Source organism: Acanthisitta chloris, unplaced genomic scaffold (assembly GCF_000695815.1).
Source record: "Acanthisitta chloris isolate BGI_N310 unplaced genomic scaffold, ASM69581v1 scaffold41184, whole genome shotgun sequence".
In the NCBI taxonomy this organism is placed as follows: domain Eukaryota; kingdom Metazoa; phylum Chordata; class Aves; order Passeriformes; family Acanthisittidae; genus Acanthisitta; species Acanthisitta chloris.
The window spans coordinates 43,826-61,153 of NW_008671768.1; the positions used below are offsets into that span (position 1 = coordinate 43,826).

Consider the following 17,328-nt stretch of genomic DNA (forward strand, 5'->3'; position numbering starts at 1 on the left):
TAAAAATGGAGAGTAAAGCTTGGTACTTTTGGTAACCACAAAGGAGGAATTGAATACATGTATATTAAACACCAGCAAAACATTGCAAGCACTTTGAGCTTGTAAATTAGCACATTCCCGGTTGTGTCAAACTGCAGGCTCAGGACTGGATCAACAATCTCCACAAACATGCAAAAATGATGTAGTGTATTTCAGACTGTTTTGTCAGACTAGTAAAGCTTGGTACTTTTGGTAACCACAAAGGAGGAATTGAATACATGTATATTAAACACCAGCAAAACATTGCAAGCACTTTGAGCTTGTAAATTAGCACATTCCCGGTTGTGTCAAACTGCAGGCTCAGGACTGGATCAACAATCTCCACAAACATGCAAAAATGATGTAGTGTATTTCAGACTGTTTTGTCAGACTGGAGAGAGTCAGCGCTGAGCCTCTTTTTAACTTTTCCTTTACCCTTCCTCATCCTCAAGACCATGTAACAGTACACATTGTCCTCAGCTGTGCCCTGCTGCTGTTTCTCTATTGTGACCATTTTTTCCTGCTTCTGGAAATGCAGAGATAGTCTGAGTGAACTGGAGCACAACCAATATGCGGCAGTAACAAAATGCCTCCTTCTATTGGATGTAGAGCGTAACACTGGGAGAGACAACCTCTTTGCAGCTCATCCATTTTTTTTCAAGGTAAATGTATCTCCACCTCTCCACTTAATAAGAAAAGTTGGAACATACACATCTGGAAGGTGGGATGCTCCCAGAACCTGTGAGAATGTCACCACCCATCCACGTGAAACTCTTCTTTTCAGTGTGACCCACACCATAAACCTTTCAAGCAATAAACTACCAATGTCTCCCTGATTTTGGTTGCCTTTTGAATGCAGGCACTGTACCACAGAGGGAGGAAAAAGCACAAGTTAATACAGCCTCAAACCCCTTTAGACAAGTAGAGGCTTTCATCTGGCTAGAGAAGGGATGGAGGCAATGTATTTACCCTGGGAGAACAACTCCAAGATAAGCTTCCTCTTGGAGACTGGACACAGAGAAAAACAAGGAGATTCCAAAAGGTAAATAGGATATTCAGAAGAGGCTTAGAGGAAAGCAAGTGGAAAGGAGGTGACATTTTCAAGTTCTTCGGGCAAGATAATCTTTAATGGTTCTCTAGTCACCAAATGCCAAATACTGGGATAATTAAGTTGCTGGTATGCTAAAGCCTCAATTAAATAGTTTATCTCATCACACCAATGTCTAATCAAGTCTCATACACTGCAGTAAAACAGTTTGAAAGAACAACATTTGTGGTTCTTTGTAGAGAGGGAATGGATATAAATGTATATAATTACTCTGCTGTGTTATGCATTAATGCTGGTTATCAGTTGTTACCAGAGCTGAGCAATTTGTGACTGTGTTATTTTAAGCTCCCCCTGCTGCAGCATGTAGATGCCTTGAGTTTTGCCTATATTTATGCAATCAAGCGAATTTTAAGTTTCCGCTGCCAGGGATGATTTCTGTGGTAATGTGTTGTGAGCTTCTCTCCAGGACAGGCTTTCAATAATACAGATCCCAATAAAGCTTTAGTGTAAACATAGTAATGAACTTTGAGGATGAAATGCACAAGATTTAAGCACTGAAATAAAGGCAGGTTGGATGTCTGTCTTTTCCTTTTTTTCCGTGGCAGGCTGAGCAAGCTTTCCTGAGCAGGAAGTGATCTTGCTATTAATGTAATCAGTATTTAGTGGGCCCTGAGTTCCACATGTCTTCCTGTATTTTCACTGGCTATTACTGTTTTCTAACAGTAGCTTGGAAACTGCAAGAAAAAATTATATTCTGATACTCTAATTCTTACATATATATATATATCTCCCATGCTTTAACACAGATTTGGCTGAAATGGGCTATGGGTCCTACATGTCCTCAATGTTCCTTTCAAGAAATTGAAGGAAAAGGCATAATTAGAAAATACACATAAGTAAAGATACTTAGAATTAACAGCTTTCTCTAGGATAAAGGAGAACTTCATAGTAGTGCCATTAAAATTTGCATGTGATTAATATCTACTATAGGTCATAAAACTCATGCAAACACTTGTGCCAAACTCCCGTTGAGATCTATAGGGAATGTTTACATGTCATTTAGTCATAACATTCATGCTTTGCAGAGGAGCTAATCAGTAAATCGATAAACTGCATTGAGACTACACTTGTTTAGCTTAAAATATAAGAAGTAAATGTCTAAATACTGGCTATGTCTCATCAGACTGAAGATAGCACAGCTTACTCCATGCATCCAGGCTCCCAGGTGCAGCCCATACAAGCCTGATCCACCTTGCCCAGTAGCTTGGGCCCCAACTGAAACTCAAGAGAAGGACAGCCAAACTCAAGAAGATGCATACATCTTTCCCGACACCAGCCACATTAAAAAACTTAAAGAAAATACCAGACAAACTGAAGTAAATTTAGACAGGTCAGGAAAAAAGTTCTTCCAATTGTAGTTAAAGAAACCGGACACAAAATGTTTGCAGTTTTTTGGTTTGTTTCTTTTGATGTGCAGTAGTTAGACCTGTCGCAGCTGTGTCAGTGAGTATGTGTTTCGAGGATACTGTAATCTCATCTTTCAGGGAAGCAGGTTATGGTTTGCAAAAAAAAGAATCAAGGAGTCTACCCCCCTTCCTTGAACAAGGATATCTTCTTTCTGAGTGACTCAGATTGGCATATTTGTAGAAGGGTAGTCCTTTCTCTGAATAACCAGATTATAAAATAGAAAGCATTGCTGAGGGCAAGAAATCAAACTTGCTGTTCTGATCCAATATGGCAATTCCTGTAGCACTACCAGTGGTTCATTTCCATATAAAGTCCTTCAGATAGCTAGATAAGAATTTCACCCTCCCTCAGATATCTCTGTCAACAGAATTTGCATTGCATGCAATATTTATTCCATCCTTCAGGCATTCCATGTGACTTGTCCCACACTGGCATCTCCACATGTCCAGGTGCATGTCATATTCCCTGACAGGTTATGAAGGCACCCCTTGGCAAAGCAGCTCCAAAGTCAAGGGACTAAGTATCAAAATGTTTAGTTGGGATTACACTGATACTTGAAGATATTATGAGTTAGCTCTGTGAAAATGCCTGTTCAAAGCAAAATTAAGACACAGCAGACATTCCACATGAAGAAACAGCCTGGCACACCTGTAGCTAATTGGTTGTTAACATTTAGCATATTTGCAGAATGGAGCACAAGGAAACAATTAAGCCTCCACGCTGCTTAGAAGCATTAAAACCGATTTTTGAAAACCTTGTTTGATAGAAATTAACAGCAGCTTCCAGCCCACTGCTATCTAAGTAAGCAATGCAGTTTTCTTCTGACATTGTGTCACTTAGCATTTAAGATCAAAATATGCAGTCTTCCCCTGCTTTTATGGTCAATTATCTGCTCTTTAATGAAACTGAATGTTTTTAGAGACGGAAAATAATCCTGCACTTTTAAAAAAGTGAACAGAACAGCAGCTGTTTACTTCGAAGTGTTTAATAACATCAGATCAACTTCTCTTCCCTCCAAACAAAGAGCTGGGGTTTTAAAATCCATTCCCTCAGCAGCATTTTTTCCAAATCTGTGTTAGATAGCATATTTCCCCTCATTTATGGGAAAAGAGAAAACAAGTACTGAAAAAAATGTAGTTTCATTTTCACTAGAGAAATCACACTGATTTAGGGCTTTAGCAGAACTAAATTCTCTTTGAAATATGGAGACGTATCTGCTTGGAACTCCAAAACAAGCAATGAACCCCCAGCCAAACCCTAGAGGAAGAAGCAAAAAAAGGAGATATAAAGCAGTTATCTCCCCTGTCAGCATGCTAAGCAAAGAATTCACCCTTCATTTCTATCAAATACTTCAGCAAGAGCAAGGTGAGTTCTTTATGAGCTGAGAGGTAAAGACAAAAAATGCTCCTTTGACTGAGCTCAGGAATGAAAGGAGAGAGCTCCATATTGTAAAAGTAGGTCATTTTGCAGGAAAGGGACCATTGCAGAATCTAATTCCTTTGCAATATCCTCTCCTCTGTTCAGGCTCCAAACTAATTGTTACGTCTTCCCTTTTGGTAAATTTCATCAAGTTTGGGGGTTTTGTGTCTTTTTCCACTTGTTTGGGATGAAATCTATAATACATAACCAGCCTGTGGACATATCATCATCGTATCATGTGTTTAAAATGTAGCACATGTAGGATATTTTGTTTTGGCCTCTCTTAAGTGTCCTAGAAATACCTTCCCCACCCTACCTCCCCCTCTTCAAAGAGTTCATCTCAGCAAAATATACCTCATGAGTGCCAGAAAAGATATACTGAGAGACATTGCAAAGCTTTCTTTTTTGGTTGGGCTTTAAATGTTTGGGGGGGATTGCCATTTTTTTACAAACATCTCCTGAAACCCATAGCCAAGGTTGTTAAGGGACTGATACTTCTTTCTCATATTAGTGTCCTGATCCCAAAATTTAGCACTGCAAAATGATTATGGAATTATTAAGGTTATGGCTTTTTTTTCCCTGATGTTTCTGAGGTGTTGTATTTTATGGAGGCCTTGACACTATCAGGGCAAGTGTCAAAATCTGATTATAATTTCTTTTGACAGTATTTCTATTGAAATATATGGGTCATCACAAACAATATTTTTGACCTTGTACTTTTTGGAGATCTCAGAGTGCACAAGACTGCGCAGCAATCTGTCAAAGGCAGCATTGTATCTCTAACATGAGTTTAAATTTGTATAGAGTAATTTTTATCCTTTATTTTTAAAACAAAAGGAAGATTCAGAGTATTTGTCTCTGAGTTTAATTGGCAGCAATAATTATGGCTAATGAAGACAAAGGGACAACATTTTGTGCAAGTTTGTCATTTTAGCCTGACTGAATCATCTGATGTGTTCTATTTTCAGTAGTGATTTTATATTAAAATAGTCATAACTTGCTACTATGACAAGTAAAATGGTTAAGGTTATAGCAAGGTCTCTCTCATCTGGAGAGAAACCATGTAAACCCCAAACAATTTCAAAACTTCCTTCTTTATTAAATTAGTTCTGGTAACGTCCCTCTGTGTAATGCATTATGTGTTGAAATTCTGGGAATTAAATACTAGCTCCTTGCTCAAGATTCAAGATCTGGTTTTAAAATTTACTTTGTACTGCAAAGTGTCAGTTGAAACTTACTGTGGTCAAATATTTTGTTACAAGGTGTCTCACTAATCCCACACATACATGAAAGTAGTTTACCTGGAATGTTTTCACAGAACAGCTTAAAAACAGGTTGATCATTATGTACATCTTCCAAGATAAATTACAGACTTTAAAGGTTGATTTTTTTAATCCAAGTTATTCTCATTAATCCACATAAATGTTTTTCATATTTGATTTATTACATTCAATCAGCCTGTCCAGCCTTCACCTGGAAATGGTAAAAGACACATGTTGCCTTGCTTTTGTGAATTATTAGCAACTGGAATAATATTAAGAAGTTTGACTTATGTTTTTACTTTAGTGTCCAGCACTGCCTTCAAAATATGCTATACCCTCTCTAAGCTGATATTTGATGATAGGAATTCAGGAATCTTTCAATTAAAAAAACTGGATCCAGAATCTTTAAAGACCTGGACCAACTCCTAACCTCCAAACAAAAGTCTGGGCAAATCCCCCTGTAATTCTCAGAGTGTTAATAATAATTTGAGGGGAAAAAATGTAATATTATGTACCCTACAGAAAACTGATATAGCCCTATAGCTTGGGAAGAGTAGATGGAAGATGTGGAAAGTAAGAACCTGTGTGTTCCATCTACAAAAGAGTGGATAGAAGGTGTATGAATATACATATTCCCCTACCTGTTGGCAAGAAACATACATTTTGAAAAATAAGAGGGAAAAAAATGCCAAACTATATATGATTTTTAAAAAACATTAGTTAAAAATCTTAACCAAATTTCTGGTAGAGGCATGCTTATCATAGCTCTACCTTCTTGCAAAAAGATTGTAATAAAAATTTGGTAAAAACATGTTCCAGTTGTGTTTGGAAAACTCCAGGCTCAATTCAGGCACATGGTATTAGTTGGGATGCTGTTGGTGCCTCCCCAGCTGCCGTCCCAGAAAGCTTCTCATAGGCTCTGTGTCACATCTCACATTGCCCTGCATCAACATCATAGCAAATTAAAAAATAAAATATTCAGATGGTGCAGTATTCAATAATTATAAGTGAAGAACTTTACTCTTAAACTTGTTCTCGACTTATTTTCCTTCTATAACCAGACGTCATAAATTATATGCTAGTCAGCAGCTTAGTTAAAAAATTCCATCCAACATCCTTATAATCTGTAATAGAAACAAGCATAAAATAATCACACAGGAAACAGTGAAATGGGGATTTTACACATCTAAATGCAATCTCCAGCAATTCAGGTCTTTTTAATGCTAATAATAGAACTGCTTAGATTTAACAGCAGAAGACAATTGCATGTCACAGAGTGGCATAATGCAAAATGAGAAACTTTTAATATCTGCAAGAAAAATTACATTATTAGCATTCATAGCATAATCTATAATGTACTGTATTTCCAGTACTTAAGAGTCGCATTTGTTTGATCTATTCAGAGCAATTCCAGATATGAAGATCCAATTCCTGGACAGAATCTTATTACAGCATCTGAGATCAACAGGACTATTGCCGTCTGTCCTATGCTCACAGGACTTGTGGGTACAGACTGTGAGGACATGTTCATGTTCAATTATTATGAAAATGTCACGTAAGGGTGTTAAATCACCACACAAAGATTTAAACTGGAAGCTGCTAAGGTTTTAATAACACTCTGCTTGTGAATTATGCTTCCAATAACACATAAATGTATTATGAAGCTTTAGCTGGTATAAAGCAGTTTCTTATGATTTAATGTATTTGAAAGGAGAATGGCTGTACTTTGTGGTAACAGAAATACCAATTATGAATCAAACTCTTAGTTTAATTTACTTAATGATAGCTGCAGTTTAGGCAAATGCCATGCTTAAATGCTTTTTCTTTGGTTTGTGAAAGTGGAGAGACAATATTCATTTCCCAAATTTATGGGAGTGCAGTAATGGAGGTTCCCTTTTCCATAGTGATGGGACCCAGCCACCCACTGCTCAGCCATGTGCCCTCATGGAGTGCCTCTCCTGTCAGCTGGGCTCCAGCTGCACCCTGGGCCAGCTCCTGCCTCTGCCTGCTGCCATACGGGCAGAGCAACTGACATATCTACCTGGACCTACGCAAAGCCTTTGACACTGTCCCACATGACATCCTTGTCTCTAAACTGGAGAGACATGGATTTGGTGGGTGAACCATTTGGTGGATAAAGAACTGGCTGGATGGTCGCACACAGAGAGTTGTGGTCCACAGCACATTGTCCACGTGGAGGCCAGTGATGAGTGGTGTCCCTCAGGGGTCAGTGGTGGAGCTGACACTGCTCAATATCTTTGCAGTGACATAGACAGTGAATTGAGTGCACCCTCAGCAAGTTCTCTAATGACACCAAGTTTTGTGGGGCAATCACAGCCGGAGGGAAGGGATGTGCCATCCAGAGAGACCTTGACAGGCCTGAGAGGTTGCCAACGCAAACCTCATGAAGTTCAACAAAATGAAGTGCAAGGTCCTACATCTGGGCCATGGCAATCCCAGGCACAGCTACAGGTTGGGTGAGGAAGTAATTGAGACCAGTAACGAGGAAAAAGATTTGGGAGTTACAGTGGATAAGAAACAATGAGCCAGCAGTGTGCGCTAGCAGCCCAGAAAGCCAGTTGAATCCTGGGCTTCATCAAAAGAAGTGTGGCCAGCAGGTCGAAAGAGGTGATTCTTCCCCTCTGCTCTCGTGAGACCCTACCTGGAATGCTGCGTGCAGTTCTGGTGTCCTCAGCACAAGAAGGACATGGAACTGTTGGAGCAAGTCCAGAGGAGGCTACAAAGTTGATAAGAGGACTGGAGCATCTCCCCTATGAAGACAGGCTGAGGAAGTTGGGGCTGCTCAGCCTGGAGAAGAGAAGGTTGCTTGAAGACCTCATAGCAACTTTTCAGTATCTGAAGGGACTACAAGGGGGCCAGAGAGGGACTCTTTGTTAGGAAATCCAATGACAGGACAAGGGGTAGTGGGTTCAAGTTGAAGGAGGGCAAGTTTAGGTTAGATATTAGGAAAAGGTTTTTTACTGTGAGAGTGGTGAGACACTGGCACAGGTTGCCCAGGGAGGTAGTGGATGCCCCAACCCTGGCAGTGTTCAAGGCCAGGCTGGATGAGGCCTTGTGCATCCTGGTCTAGTGGGGAGGTGTCCCTGCCCATGGCAGGGGGGGTTGTGACTAAATGAACTGTAAGGTCCATTCCAACCCCTGAAACTCTGTGTTTCGACAAAATGACAGCTCCTCCATCACTGGCCATTTCCCCTTGCACCTCCCTCAGCACCTCCAGCCTTTTCTCTGTATCCCAGGATATCCAACCACACAGCTGCTACAGGCGAGTGTAGCAGGGCAGCTTGAAGGACACTCACGCACTTGGTACTTGATGTATGAGGTGCCCATGCCCAGGTGTTGGTGAGAACATCTGTGAGAAGATGTTCCAACCAATTGCAATGAAGCTCCACTGCAGGGCACAGCTGAGCCCTCATTGATGCTGGGCGAATGAGTCTCTGTGGTAACAACAGACTGAGAAGTGGATGTAAGGAAGGTGTGAGAGAAAAAACGTGAGAAATGAGCCCTGTGAACACTCAGATCAGAGGGGGAAGAAGAGCTCCAGGTGCCTCTGCAGCCCTGAGAGCTGGCAGAGCAGACGTTTTCATAAAGGACCATAGCCAGTGGGAAAGATTCACACAGGGGCAGAGGAGAAGCATGAGCTCTAGGCTGTGTAGGCTGAGAATCACACAGGTGCTTGCTGTGTCATGAGCCATGGGAACTGTCCCTGCAAAAATCCAGCCTGCTAAGCCCACCTTGCCTCAGCAGGTGAGAGCAACTGCAGCACCAGCCATTGTGAGCACAGCTTATGACAGCCTCGTGTAATAAGCTGCTTGCTCTTCAGATTCCTCTACATTTTACTGACTAAAGAAGAGAGGAGGAACGTTCTTTTAGTACAATCACCACAATAAAAGGTGTGAGTTTAAAAAAAAAAAAGAAAACCCACATTGTTGTATTGGGTTCTAGCTGCAGACTGTCCCCCTGCAAGAAAATTTAACATGTTAAGGATAATTTTGAAGAAGGGATATTTATTGTATTACAAGATTTTTATCTCATGTATATAGAAGCATTATTCTGTTAAAAAAAAAGCCTCATCATGGTCCCATCCAAGGGGAGCCATGACAGAGCTTGACAGATCAGATTTGTCCTGACTGGCTTCTTTTAGGATTTAAATAGCAGCCTTTTGCCTCAGCCCCAGCCCTACATCAGCTTTAGCGGGAAGAGAGAACATCCAAAATTTACACAGACAGACCACTTTTGGCCTCAGAACAGCTGCTAGCCCTTCAAAAGCCACTGCTATTCTGTTCCCACAGTTCCATCACTGAGAAGACAATCACAATATTTCATGTATATTTAATAACAAGATGAAATATTGATTTCCTTTCCAGCTTTAAGTTTGGTTTAGCATTTTATCTCAAACCTCAAATCAGCAGCAAAAATAGCCCCATACAACTGGAAAGTCCCTAAATCCATGAAAGCTGCACTTGAGTTACATTACAAGATCACAATTAAATTTATTTGCAATGTACATAATCACCACTCACACTCTAAATTATCTCATAATTACAGTGGTACAGAAACTTCTTAAGATATATTAGAGAATTTGAACCTGCATTATGTCATTGCTCTTATGCAATCTGTCAATATATCGATGTGTATGACTGGACATACCTGGCATATTCTTAAATGTTTACCCCAACAGTAAAACTCCCTTTTACATACTGGGCATTTCAGATCCCACACCTCAACCTCCAGTGCAATGCAAAGCCCTCATACTGCAGCATCTCATCTCTAAAAACCCACAAAAGTGCAAACTAGACCCATCCCAGCGCCCTGGCCAAGCATATTGGTTTTGAGGCCACCCCTCGGCTCTCCCTGCCTGGATGGACAGCCTTGTCCCTGACAATCAGGCTACACACAGCCTCTGACCACCTGGACAAGGGACACGAGGGGTGAACAAAAACTAAAACTCGACCCACACAAAGGTAGAGAATGCATATTGAGGCACAGCTGGAATGGCACAGGAGGCATGAGTGGCACAGCACAGAGGCTCAGCCAGGGCCCCAACACAGAACAGCAGCATGAGGAAAGGGCAAGAGTGCTGCAAGATGGGGGCACACAGCAGGGTTAAACCTGATCACCCCATGCCCACGGTCACCCCAACTGGGGGATACAGCCTGCAGGCTGGATGAGGAAACCTGCAGCAGTTCCCCTGTGGGCACAAGGCTGTAATGGAGTCATGCCCTCACCCAGGTCTAGTGGAAACTCTGGAAGCTGCAGGCCTAAGAATTCCACCTCAGTGCTCACCTGCACTTCCTTCAGCTCCTCCCCAAGGTGGACAAAGAGCATATGTTGAGCTCAAAGGATTGAAGGGTGTTGTTTAAAAAAAAAAAAAGTAATTAAAAAAAGCTTATGGCCTGCAGTGGAATGGGGAAGGAGTTTGCCTGCTACAAGCTCCAGCCCCAGCTTCAGGTACTTTCATCCACTCCCCACCAGACTTCTTTGAAGCAAGAATGTGCTGATACATTAAGAACTCCTCTGACTAATAGCCACACTTCTGTCTTCTGCTATTGTTTCCTCTACCTCTCAAGCCCAGAAAAAAACCCCCAAACAAATCCTACTTAAAAAAATATATTTTGAAATCTTATGAATATTTGTTTTCTGTTACGTTAACCACTGGCTAGTCAACATCCTTTCCTGGCTTTAAGGAGAGCAGCTGCCAAGAAGTGGCCTTCAACTCTCTCACACAACAGACACTGAAAAACATTCCCCTGCAAGAAACAAGTTCCAGCTGGATGTTATTTCATATTATTCCTTCATGCTAAACATTTTTAAACATACAGGTTACTTAAGCTTTAAGCGAAGTGCCCAAACACAAAGACCAAAGCTTCTCCTTTATTAAGAACACAATATATTAGTTCTGTTCATCTCTGCTTTTGCTGAAACAAGTGAAGTTACAGCTCACTTCACATGTCCTTAGCCATTATTCCCTACTGCACACTCAACTTCCACCTTATTAGTCAGACACTTTTCTTTTTCAGGAGAAACTCCAATTTGAGCAATTCTCATGTGTTTAAACAAGAGGAGTTCCTACCAGCACCCATGTCCTCTCACCCCTTCTTGCTAATTGATTAACAGATCTTCACAACTTGTGTAGTTCCATAATTATGGGTATAAGATGCAGGACTTCCTCCTATTTTTAAAGAGTGCCAGCTCATCTCAGGAGATTAAAATAAATAAAAACCACATCTTATTGTGTTCAACAGACTAATAAAAATTCTATGTATCAGCATAACAGGCAATGTGTAACTGACAGTTCTGCTTGTGGAGGAAGTTATGCAAAGCCTCCTGGTGTCAAGCATCTGGAACAGCCCAGCATGCTGTAAAGCGATAGCCCAGCTATCCTTGCTTGCAGAAGAATCAAATATGTATTCCAGATATTTAGCACTGCTTTTCCTTGTGTCAGCAGCTCTTGTGAACATGTTCAATCCATCCAAGCAAAGAGGACACACACCTTCCACCTCTCAGCAGTTGTGTACTTGAAGAAAGGCACACAAGTTTCAATCTATATATGCAGAGAATAAAACACAACCAGGCAGGCAGGGCAGAATCATAGGAAGGTCTCTTAGGCACATCCTTGCTCAGTCATTTGGTTTGCTAGAGTTGCATGTGACACAGAAGTACTCAAGGCTGTGGGCTCAGAAAGGGGCTACAGAAGCCTTCCAAATTTCAGAGGCATGAGGCTGGGATACTTCTTCATATCCAGAGTCAGCTGAATGAAGCAAACATCTAAAAACATTCCTCTGATTTTGTCTATGTTATCAAATATACTCAATAACAAGATCACTGCATCTCAGCAGTCTGTACTGACAGCTCGCAGAAACCCAAAGAGCATTCTCAGCCGCATTTCCAGTTCTCCTTCTCATCAGTATCTGAACAGGCATGTAGTGAATCCTTTGGGGAGAAAGAACAAAAACAGAACAGTTTATTTTGTGCCTACTTCCACTTCATTTCTTACTGCAAGAGAAGGATCAAAGAATCCCATCCCATCCTTTCAGCCACAGGGCCAGGTAGTGCTACACAATCTCCATACCACAGTAGATATTTTGCCACCAAGAGCTGCCCTGCCTCATTCCCTCTCTGCAGTTTCACCTCTCCTGCCACTACAAGTTTTAATTTGGATGATCTTGCTTAGGAAGAAAAAGAAACATCTCAGTGCTGACATCTCTCATACTGGTTGCACAAGGCAGGCTTCGGTACCATAAGATTTTTCCTTACCTGGGTTAGAAGCTGATGACGTCTCAGTTGTCTATAGAACTGCAGCACAGAAGGATCAGCTCTCACTACTTTGGGGTCAAAATCCAGAACACGGAGACCTGCAAGGCTACGGGCTCGGGACAGGGCTACATAAGCCTGCCCACTTTCAAAGACACGAGACAGGGAGATTTCCACACAGTCTAAAGACATGCCCTACCAAAGACACAGAGAAATTTGTTACAAAACAAACAAACAACAATACCATGTATCAACACTAACCTGCCCTGTGAGTCTAAGGTATCATCCTTGCTGCATGGGCTTGATAAAAAAAGGAAGTCTTTTGTTTGACTCTGTAACTATGATTAAAAGATGGGACTCAGTAGAAAGGAAAGACAGTTTCCCACTGTCAGGAAATTGTTAGCAGACAGTAGGATCCACTAACTCCAGTGAGCCTCTTGTGTGAAACTCCATAAATACCATCTAATCAACACAGGAGGGAAAGAAATCCTGCTGGTTTCACTCCTAATCATTAACTGGAGCAGCCACCATTCCCAAGCAGTCCTCAGACAGACCATCTGAGAGGGAGTTTAGGTTAGGGCTGGCTAACCCTGTCTGCAGAGCTGTCTCGGGGGCAGCAGAACTTACAGCATAGCATGGTTTATACAGTGACATGGGGACAAACTCACAGGTCTCCAAGACTAGTATTTATCAAAATATATGAAGTCTTCTGGAAAGGAAGGAACCTTGAACAGTTATGTTGTTACATTGAAAAAACCAAGACACACCACCAAAGGCTGAGTTCAGCCCATGGAGCACAGCTGTGGCTCTGGCAACTTCTCAGTTACACTGCAAATCTTGGGGTCACTAATGCTGATGACTCTCAGGGAATCACTACCCTCATCAGCCCACAGTGGTAAATCATGCTGCTTTACAGTCTAACGCCAACTGTGCAGATGGCAGCACCCTTATGGAAACTCCAGCAGGATAACTAGCCTGTCTGTGACCCTATAGGCAAGCATCACAAACAGAAGAGATGCTACCTTCTCTGCAGCTAGACATACATATTCTAGAGTTCCCCCACAACAAGGGCCTTTCAGCTTTCCCTCCTGTTTTAGCAGCAATGCAAGCTTACTCAGGAAATAAGACTTATGATGGTGTAAGAGTCTATAGCCAGCTGTATAAGAACACCCACCTGACTCTTGTGAATGGAAATGGCCCATGCCAATTTTAAAGGCAACTGTTGACGACTCAGATGAACCCCTGATGGTCCTTTGAAGACCCATTTCGCTATTTTTATGACCTGTGTGACCCCGCAGAGAAACCTCACCTTAGGCAGCCCTGTAGGAATGGCAGCAGGAGAGAAAAAGGCATGTCTTTCTGACATTCAACAGCCAGGAAGCCAGCAGCCTAAAAACATTCCCCCCCCAACCAAATCTAAACCCAAACACAGTATATAGCATGTCCTGAAATTGCGTTTGGGACCTACTTAAGTCAGAGAATTATACTCAGATAAATTATCAGATGACATGCAGAGAAAAATACATGTTGCAGATAGCAGAACATTACTCTGAGAAAACCTCACCAAAACTTGCTTTAACACAGCAAACAGGAAATACAAATGAGCATACACATGTAGAGAATACAGAGAAGCAAACACATGAGGCCCACAGATAGCTACACCTGACACAGTGCATGACATCACAGCTCATGAGAGCCCCAAACCTGCAGAGATCTCTTCCCTGCTTGCCCTCAAATTATTCTTACCAGGCAGTATAAAAAATTAAGAAGTCAGCCATTAGTCACAAGTTGTTATGTTATTTTCCCCTCTTCCTTCAACAAAAGATCAAGAACCTTACTTACCTTTCTGTTCACTTTCAAATCCTACAACAACACCTCGTGCCCCATTCACCAGCCCTTGAGAAACATCCAAATTCTTTGCTAGCATCACCTACAGAGAAAAAGAACAATCCTTCAGTGCAGTGGCTTTACAGCCTGTTCAGCCACCTGCAGCTAAACTTCAAGCCAAGCAGCATAAGCATATCAGGCTGATATGGTTACATCATCCTATCCTGCCTATTGCAGGACAGAGCTGCTTCTGTCCACAGCTGGGAGCTCAGATCCAGGGAGCAGATTCCCCTTCCCCAAACACCAATTAGCCTTGACATGGGTAGATTCTCTGAGTCAAAGTCACAGCAATCACCCCTGGCCCCAACACATGGACCTGCACTCAAATTGAACTCATTCCTTGGCTGGATAAGATTCCAAGCAGATAGATACAATGATTGGGATAGAGTCTTCTGTTGGCCTGGCACAGCCATTCTATACTGAATCTGCATTCTATACATTAACGCGCTCTATACATTTATCTGATATTCCTTTATTTTTCTTACACCATTTGTTCCACTGGTCTATCACACGTGTATGTACACATGCTTACCTGAGCTCCAAGCTTTAGCTCAATTCTACCACCCACAGGACACTGAGCATCAATTAACTTCACTAGCATTGGGTCACTGTCCAAAGCCTCAAATGTGTGTATTTTTCCTGTTAAGGAAAGAAAAGCGTAACAAATTGCAACCACTGAACATATTCTACACATCATTGCAGGAGGTTCAGCATTTATTTCTAATAGCAATTCATCTTTTAATATCCATTCTGCTTTGCTGCTAGGACACCTTCACACAAACCTTGTCACATCTAACAGCTCATTAATGCCTCTCTTCCCAATATAACTCCCAGAGCACAGGAAGGCTCAGGAATCAGAAACTGGCAGTAAATAAGAACAGTCAGCATTTGAGCATATGACCAGTTTCACTTGCTGCCAACACCAGAACTCTAAAGTAGACTAAAGAAGAATCCAAGGGCCAGATAGGGAGGCAAAAACTGAAATAGTCCTTAATTTAAGTCATGGCTGGATAGAGCACTGCCTTTCTAGGATGATATAGAAACAAAAAGCAGAGGTGTGGAGGAAATAAATGACCCATCCTACCTCACAGCAAGCAATGAGTTTACTGTCTGTTACACACCAGAAGTGACAACGTGGAATTTTAAGCAAAAAAAAAAAAGTGAAGTTTTTCCCGAGGCAGCTCAAATCCTAAACACACAGCTTGGACTGGTGCTGCTGTACATGACAGAACATCAGTTCCTTCTCGCACCATAGTATCCCCATTGCATCCAGTCAGAGCTCAGCCTCAAAGCCAGCAGTTTCCTCCACGGAGTTCACCTGATAGCTGCTGCAAGCATCTCTCGTTAGTTATTTCTACATCATCTTTGTGGGTGCAGAGCCGTGTAGCCAGGATCCCATCACGCTCAGACCTGTTCGCAGCTGTCTGCATCAGCTGCCTGGTAACCTCCTCTGTGCACCTGGGAAGAGAATTATTCTTTACAGTGATCAGGAACAGATCTTGAGCAGCAGTAACCTCCACATAGCTGGGTCAGTCTGTGCAAGCTGCAGGTCTCCAGAGAGAAGGACAGAGAAAGATAGCTACCTAAAGTTGGACAGCAGTGCCAGTGTCTGCCCCAGCCCTGCCCCAGCCACTGTCAGCTCAGGATCCATTGAATTCATTCACAGAAACTGCAGAGGGGCCCTATAAAGTGTCCTTCCTTACCAGAGCAGCATATATGAAGCCTGCCTATATTAACTAAAGCATTTATAGCTATTGCCCCCAGCTACACATTCCTGACAGAGCATAGAAGAATGACAAACTGCTCTTTCCTGTGCTCCATCAGCAGGGAGCCGAGATTACAGAGATGTATTTCTCCTCACCTGCCTAAACGGATTGCACTCAGGAGGGAGACAAAAGTCTTGTCAGTCTGTCTCCGCACTTCAGTCAGCTCCATGTTTATGTGGATGCATTTCCTCCAGCTTTTTGCCTAGAAAAACCACTCTCATTAAGAAAGGGGCAGACTTGAAGTATGAGAATGAGCTTAGGGCCAGTTTTGTACCTGGAAGCAGAACTTGGTTTCTTCATTAGCCTTGGAAACTGGGGGTAGCTGCAAAAAGTCCCCACAGATGATCAGCTGAATTCCTCCAAAAGGCTCATCCCGTTTTCTGACTGCCCTGAAAGGAAGGGAAGAGAGAAGTTTTGAATGCCCTCCAGAACCTGAACATAGTCAGGTGTCAGCAGTTACTTCTTAATCTGTCAGTATATTCAAAGATAAACATCTTCTACTGCAGGTGCTGTATCTTCAGCTGTGTCAGAAGAGCCAGGCCATTACAAGATGTTAAATTTGCTTTGCTTACCCACCCCAGATGTCACTACCAATCTTGGTTCATTGGTTCTCTGCAAGAGAGAGCTTCTGGGCACTGTATTCTAGACTCAACTCTATAGACAATACTTGGCTCAGGACATAAAAACAGCAACCTGAACAGCCACAGCTAGAGAGAGGAGACAATCAAATACTACCTCAAGATAAAGATCTGCCCATATGCTATGATTTCATGCTGCCTTACAGTCCTAAGCCAGCAGTTGCTTCAGATCCATTCACAAAAACAGAGAAAGAAAGTAGCCTGGAAATTTAGGGAAATTTGTTTCTGCTAGTTGTTTGACCTGACCTGACAATTGCTCACCTCGCCACTGCCTCCAGCCTGTCAAAGAACTTGCCATCCACCATTGAGATCTCATCGATAATTAAGTGCTGGCAGGCCAGCCAGTGCTGCCGCACCCCAGGCCGCTCTGCCAGCTGAATGCACTGTTCCAGCGGTGCTTTCCCAGAGCCAATCCCTGGCAGGGGAGAAGAGAGTAACGTTTTGGGAAGCTTCTAACTCTTTGGGAAGGGAGTGAGAGGTCCCGGTCCTCCACTGTCTGGCAGGCAATTACCTGCAAAGGCATGGAGAGTAGTGCCACCGATGTGACAAGC

The 17,328-nt window shown here is 42.2% G+C and overlaps 1 protein-coding gene across 1 annotated transcript; it reads right to left on the minus strand.

The window, feature by feature from the left end:
• Nucleotides 1-12,108: 12,108 nt before the first annotated feature.
• On the minus strand, nucleotides 12,109-17,322 carry PIF1 (PIF1 5'-to-3' DNA helicase; the record flags this gene model as incomplete). Its single annotated transcript, XM_009074207.1, has 10 exons — nucleotides 12,109-12,165; nucleotides 12,490-12,681; nucleotides 13,661-13,806; nucleotides 14,329-14,416; nucleotides 14,906-15,012; nucleotides 15,692-15,831; nucleotides 16,235-16,341; nucleotides 16,414-16,528; nucleotides 17,039-17,192; nucleotides 17,289-17,322. Coding segments are annotated over 10 exons (1,140 nt in total), but the record flags the coding sequence as incomplete, so codon positions are not given.
• Between the last annotated feature and the right edge of the window lie 6 nt (nucleotides 17,323-17,328).